This window comes from Setaria italica, chromosome IV (assembly GCF_000263155.2).
Source record: "Setaria italica strain Yugu1 chromosome IV, Setaria_italica_v2.0, whole genome shotgun sequence".
NCBI classification, from domain to species: domain Eukaryota; kingdom Viridiplantae; phylum Streptophyta; class Magnoliopsida; order Poales; family Poaceae; genus Setaria; species Setaria italica.
Genome location: NC_028453.1, coordinates 25,966,656 through 25,973,690, shown reverse-complemented (window position 1 = coordinate 25,973,690; position 7,035 = coordinate 25,966,656). Strand labels below are relative to the sequence as shown.

The following is a 7,035-nucleotide window of genomic DNA, read 5'->3' as shown; positions in this document are numbered from 1 at the left end:
CCACATTGTCAAATCATGGACTAATTATACGTATTAGATTCATTTCGCGAATTAGACTCCATCTGTGCAATTAGTTTTATAATTAGACTATGTTTAATACTCTAATTAGTATCCAAATATTTGATGTGACAGGTGCTAAAGTTTAGCGGGGTGTATCCAAACACCCCCTAATATAGTCCCTATGTGACAATTAGGGCTGGACCAACTCGCGAGCTGGCTTGGGTCATTTGTAACTCGCTCGACTCGGCTCGCTTGGTCTATTTTTGCTCATTTTGTTAATGAGCTCGCTCGAGCCAGCTCGCGAGCCAAACAAGCTAGAAAGTTCAAGGTTCAACATTGGCTTCACATAGGAAGCCAAGCTATCAAAGTTGAGCCGAGCCGTTGAAGCCATGACGAGCCAGCCGAGGTGCTCCATGTACGATAAATTTTAGCATTTAAAACTTTATAATTACTATTTTTTAATATTTTATATAGGTTAAGATTTCCCGAGCCTAACGAGCTAGGGCTGAGCCGAGCTGGCTCGGCGTCCAGCCACCCTAGTGACAATACAATAAGTTCACCTGCAATATTCCAACCATCTTTTTTTTTCCTAGGTATGTTCCAACTGTCTTTAGATTTTATTGATAACCAGAAGATCATCATAAGGCTACGTCAGAAATTGACCAAAATTGTCGAGCGACAACAAAGTTTCCGTTCCGTCAACGCTCACATGTGCTTTGAAAGTTCGGACTTAAACCTAACTTCAACTATATACTACGTAGAACATATGTTGTTGCCTTGTTGGATGCGCTGACATAATACTTAAAAAAGCGGGTAAAGGCATAAAAATTCAATATATTTGCGAAATGCTTTGCTCATAACCATGTGACTACAACCGTACATTTAAACCATCCGAGATGCATCTAGACCTCTCCGTCTAAGTGATTCTAATAGTACGATCCCTGAGATGCACAAGCTTCGACGGGCCGGTGGGGGAGCACCTACCAGCGTAGTGACGGTGGGCTTATGTGGCCCGCCAGCACAGAGGCCACTGTGCTGGCGGTCGACCTAAGCCCACCGCTAGCATAGATGGGGTGATCTCTAGTGGCGGTTGGCTTATGTCGCCCGTCAGCACAGAGCCCGCCATAAATACTCGTGTTCATATTCTTCCCTAGGCAACATTTCATTTGGAGTTTGCCCGAGAGGAGCTCGGAAAAAGCTCCAAAAATACCAAATCTAAGAGGAAAGGTTTTACTCTTGATTTCCTTGGAGGAGATGGCTATATAAGATGAGTTTGTGCTTCTTTTTGAACTTCTATCCATCATATCTAGCTTCATTAGCTTGTCATCTAGATCTAGAACTAGAAGAGAGAGGAGGGAAGAGAGAAAAAAACTAGACATTGATTATTTTTGTGAATAAAATTCTATGGTCTTATTATAAGCATTACAATGCTACGTTTGTCATTTTAATGTAATATAGAATTGAGTTTGATTATATTTTTCCTTCTTATTAATTATTGCATCCATAGTTTTAATTAACGAAGTTGATTATATTAATATTTAATTGAGTTTCATTTTTCCCTTCTTCTTATTAATTATTACATCCATGGTTCAATTAATTTTTATTTAGGGTAATATAGAATTGATTTTTATTATATTTTCCCTACTTATTAATTATTACATCCATAGTTTCAATTAATGAATTTGATTGAATTAATATATAATTGAGTTTGATTTTTTTTTCATTCTTCTTATGAATTATTACATCCTAGGTTTAGGTATAACTGCTCGGGAAAAGCTCCAAAAACACTAAATCTAAGGGGGAAGGTTTTGCTCTTAATTTCTCTGAAGGAGGTGGCTGCATAAGGTGAGTTTGTGCTATTGCAACCTTCTTTTTCAACTTCTATCCATCATTTCTAGCTTCATTAGCTTTGGGGTAATATATAATTGTTTTTTATTAAATTTCTTGCAACCATAATTCAATTTAGTTTATGGAATAGCTCATTAAATTAGTTAATATAACATAGAAATCTTATCATAGGTTGTTAAAGATGGATCAAAGAGCATGGATGTATGGCATACAGAGGCATTTGTCTACTTTCATGTTAGAGGTAGCGAAGTTTGTGGAGGCTGCGAAGAAACACGCTCGCATTTGCAAGACAAAGCAAATTCGTTGTCCGTGTTTTGATTGTAGCAACAAAATTGTATGGGAGGATACTAATGTCATCAAGACATTTGATAAAGTGAGGTTTTATGGATGGCTACATAATTTGGTCCTACCATGGAGAGGCAGAAGGTACTTCCAACAACACAGACATCAATACTGGCTGTAATAAAGTGGGTGGTGATGATGCAAATGATAATGATCATATTATGATGGATGATGATTACGACCGTGGAGATCAAAATGATGATCAAACAGATGTGCGTGTGGAACTACTGGTGAACGAGAAATGTGATGTTGATATGGAGGACATGTTGCGCCATATTGAACCGGAAATGTTGCTAGGGAGTGCTAAAGGGTCAGAGAATTTCGAGACGCTCAAGAAGGCAGCAAAGGACCATATGTATGTGGGATGTGGGAAGAAGTAGATAGTGCTGCATTTCGTCCTTCATCTTCTGATCCTGAAGGCTAAATTCAGCTGGTCAGATAATAGTTTCAATGATCTCCTTACGAAGCCGAACTTTGTGCCAAAAAACACATATGAAGCAAAGAAGATTATCAATCCATTGAAGATGCGTGTGTAGAGAATACAAGCGTGTAGGAACCACTGCATATTGTACCGCGGTGAGTACGTGGCATGAGAAAAGTGTCCAAATTGCAATGCTAGCGTTACAAAATTAAATTAATGCTGATTTCTGTGAGGACCGTGCCGGTTCCTCCATCGGGAATAAGAGGAAGAAGGTTGAAAAGAAAAGTGCTGGTACTCAAGTGGAGGACGAGTCCTGGATAGGTACTGACACGACGACTTAGCGCAGAATCCCTGCCTTGGTGATGTGGTACTTGCCGGTGGTGGACCGTCTGAAGCGTTTGTTTTCAAACCCAAAGACCGCTGAAATGATAACTTGCCATGCTGATCGCCCAGTAAAGGATGACGAAAAGCTTCGACATCCTTCTGATGCTCGTCAGTGGAAGATATTCGATGCCAATCATTTAGAGTTTTCAGAGAGGGTCTGTGCTAGCGGGTGGATAACGTTGTCCACCAGCACAGAGCGGGCGGTGCTGGCAGGCGAGCACCCGCCGGCACAAACCGCTATTTGTGCTGGCTCAAAATTGTTAGCGGATGCTCGGCTTGCTAGCACGGAGCCTTTTAGCCATCGGCACAAATCTTTTCTAACCTGGTGGTTGTCCAACTAATCCAGCCCAAATGTGCAACAAGATGCCATGCAATGTTCCCACTGTCTTTAGCCTACCATCGCATTGAGACCATTGACAACAGGAAAATCACGATTATTTTGTCGAGGGACAACTAAGAAAGTTTCCATTTCGTCAACGCTCACACGTGCTTTGAAAGTTCGATTCGTACCGAAACGTAACTTCAATCCTAATAAAGTTGTGTTGTTACCTTGTTGTCCTTTACAATATCACAAATTAACAAGTTCATGATTGGGTCAAGGAATCATGGGACCGAGAAGAGTTGGCCGCAATCAGGCAACAACGACCCATGACGATGTGCATCATCGATCGATTAAACTGCCTCTTCGAGCTGCTAGTGTACGTCATGAACGTACGGTCGGAAAATTATAAGTAGTGGGATAGTCGACATCCACTAGTAGCAGAGAGGAATCTTTGAATTCTCTGGCTAGTTTGTCGTTCCCCGTTCGTTTTTCCTTCGCCCTGTTTCGTCGTGACGGTTACCCCGGTCAGAATTCCGGCCACGAAGCCATGCGTGCGTGCAGACCGCCAGACCATAGATCATGTCAACGCTGCTGCTGCCACAGCATCGAACGTCCGCACGTGCACGCGCATAGAACAAGCATCCACGCCACGGGAGGCGGCCGGAGAAGACAGCCGCGCGCTGTATATAAGCACGCCTCCACTGCATGCTTCGATCACCACTCCAATCTATGCACAGGAACAACATCTTCAGCTAGCTCTTTGCCACACTATGTCACCGTCGAGGAGCTCTTCTTGGCTTACTCCGCTGATCCTCTCTGTCCTTTTCGCATGCACCGCCAATGGTGACCACCACCTCTCGGTCCGCTACTACGACGAGACGTGCCCGAGCGCGCAGCACATCGTGCACTCCGTGATGGCGTCCAAGGTCGCCGCCGACCAGGCGATAGCCCCCGCCGTTCTCCGCCTCTTCTTCCACGACTGCTTCATAAACGTACGTCTTGGTTTAGCTCGATTATCTAGTCATCTTTCATGCTAGTAATCGTTATTACGTAATTAAGCTGTCCATTGCAATTAGCGACAGTAATTTTTCGAACGAATTGAACAGGGGTGCGACGGCTCCGTCCTCCTGGACGACGGCACGCCCTTCTTCGAGAGCGAGAAGGCCGCCGAGCCCAACGACTCTCTCCGCGGCTTCGACGTGATCGACGAGATCAAGTCCCACCTCGAGCACTCCTGCCCGGCCACCGTCTCCTGTGCCGACATCCTCGCCCTGGCCTCCCGGGATGCCGTCGCCCTGCTCGGAGGCCCGGCATGGAGTGTGCAGCTCGGCCGCAAGGACTCGCGTGGCGCCGACAGGGACGCCGCCGAGAACGACCTCCCGTCCCCGCACGCCAACCTCACAGGCCTCATCGCCGCGTTCGCCGAACACGGCCTCGACGCCCGCGACATGGTCGCGCTCTCGGGCGCGCACACCGTTGGCACGGCGCGGTGCGTCCACTACAAGGCCCGCGTCTACGGCCGGGAGGAGGGCGGCCGCGCCGACATCGACCCCTCCTTCGCGGAGCTCCGAAGGCAGACGTGCCAGGGCGACGGCGACGATGCCGCGGCGCCGTTCGACGAGCAGACACCGATGAGGTTCGACAACGCCTACTACAAGGACCTGGTCGCGCGGCGCGGCCTCCTCACCTCCGACCAGGCGCTCTACGGCTGCGGTGGGCCGCTGGACCATCTGGTGGAGATGTACAGCAAGGATGGCGAGGCGTTCGCCTACGACTTTGCCAAGGCTATGGTGAAGATGGGGGACATACCGCCTCCGCCAGGAATGCCAGTGGAAGTGAGGCTCAAGTGCTCGATGGTGAATTATCGAAGAACTAATAGAAAATGAAAACCAAACATAGTTATTTAATTCAATCTGTACAAAATAAATTGTAACCAATTCTATTTGTTCCTTTATTTGTTTGTCATGAATAACATGTCTTTATATGCACATTTATTTGGATGATATTGCTTACATGTGTCTCCTATTCTTTTTTGATAATAAAATGCGTAGAATTTGTAACCGCATATATGATATGAAGATTCGTGCTTCCTAGCTAGTTCCATGATTACTTTCTTCCAAAAAAGTTCCACAGTTACTTTCTGAGTAAAATACGTCTACGGTCCTTAAACTTGTAAGGGTGTGGTCATGAACTCTGAAATTACAGTTTCAGGTCCTTGAACTTCTTCAGTTATCCACCGCAGGTCCAAAGTGCCTTGATCATGTTGGAGTTGTTCCAAATTCACTTCAGGATATAGGCCGGGCTTCTGACGGAGCGGAGGCCCGTCGCCGGAGGCTTGATTCTCTTGTAAGCCGCCATAGGCGTGTAACCCCAAAACTCTTGAGATAGTGAGATTGTTGCTGGCTAGTGCCCGTGGTTTTTCCCCTTCATATCGGAGGGGTTTTCCACGTTAAATCGTGTGTCTCCTCTGTGGCTATACGTCGTTCATAACAGATCATCATCTGTGTATCTACGTAGCATGCTGACTGTATGCTTATGTGGACTGATGAGGCAGCTGAGAGCTTAGGCCCACATGGCAACGGCCGTTTCCTTCTTTCTTCACCACGGTGTCTTCTTCCTACCGCAACGGAGGGACTAGCGGCGGCCACGGGCGAGAGGAGATTGCAAGGTCCCAAATAGAGATAACGATTGCCGCGGATGGGATGCACAACCTCCGCGCCGAGGAGCTCGGTGGTGCCGCTGACGGCTCGGCGAGGGAGCAAACGGATCTGCAATTCTGCATCCTGTGAATTTGTTGCTTGCTCGCATGGAGGAGTTGAGGTGGGGAATCTGTGGAAGCAGCTGCGGCTGCTGGTTTTGTACAGAAGAAACAAGAGAAGAAGCTAGTTAGTGCTTGTGCGTGTAGAAGAAAACATGATGGAGAAGAGCGTAGCGGCGACAGCTGCGAAAGGTTCTTCTACTGAATCGACGGAAAAGAAGCAGAGAGAGAAAGCTTGACTGCTGTCTGTTTGCTTCCTCTGCTCGGATTGGAAAACGATGAGCAAAGAAGGGAGATCGACGGGGACATGATGGCGATACTTGGTCAACCTGCAAGCAATCCACATCAATCATTGACCAGAGTTACAAATTAGCTTCCCAGTGGTTCAATGTGTGCTCGCTCACCATGCGCCGCCTGTTTCACCGGCTTCTCTCCTACCTGGATGAACTAATGAAGGAGGCGGCAAAGGCATTGAGCTGGCTGTTGCTGCAGCTGCGGCGAACGCCAGCGCGGGCTTGAGAAGGGCGGCGGCAGCTGTCGCGACACGACACTCAGTTTGCCTTGGGACCACCCTTTCGCCATCCCTGAAAGCCAAAAAAATTCCCAAATTACTGCCCGCAAGCGCAAGCGCTCGGTGAGCAACGCCGGCCCCGCTGCCTTCTGCTCGCCGTCGTCCCGTCCCCGTTCCGCCTCTTCGACACGCTCAATTTGGTGGGCGCCATTCGCTCCGCGGCGAGGCCCTCGACCTCCTCCTCGTGGTGCTCTGGTTCATCTTCGATACCTACGTTGAGGCTTGCATCCGCTACATGTAGGCAGTGCCCTGATCAGAGGACGAGGAGACCGGCATCCTCGAGATCGCACCATTACTCCCTGCCGATGAGGCAGCCAACCTGCTCGCCAGGTTCTCCCCTCCCGTCGTTACCGGCAGTCCCTCTTCTGTCGTGGCGAGGAAGAAGACAC

At 47.6% G+C, this 7,035-nt stretch overlaps 1 protein-coding gene across 1 annotated transcript; it reads left to right on the top strand.

Moving 5' to 3' along the window:
- The first annotated feature begins 4,054 nt into the window (after positions 1-4,054).
- LOC101759739 (peroxidase P7) lies at positions 4,055-5,203 on the top strand. Its single transcript, XM_004966984.1, has 2 exons — positions 4,055-4,309; positions 4,424-5,203. The coding sequence occupies exons 1-2, from the start codon at positions 4,088-4,090 to the stop codon at positions 5,201-5,203; spliced, it is 1,002 nt and encodes a 333-aa protein (XP_004967041.1). The 5' UTR covers positions 4,055-4,087.
- Positions 5,204-7,035: the final 1,832 nt, after the last annotated feature.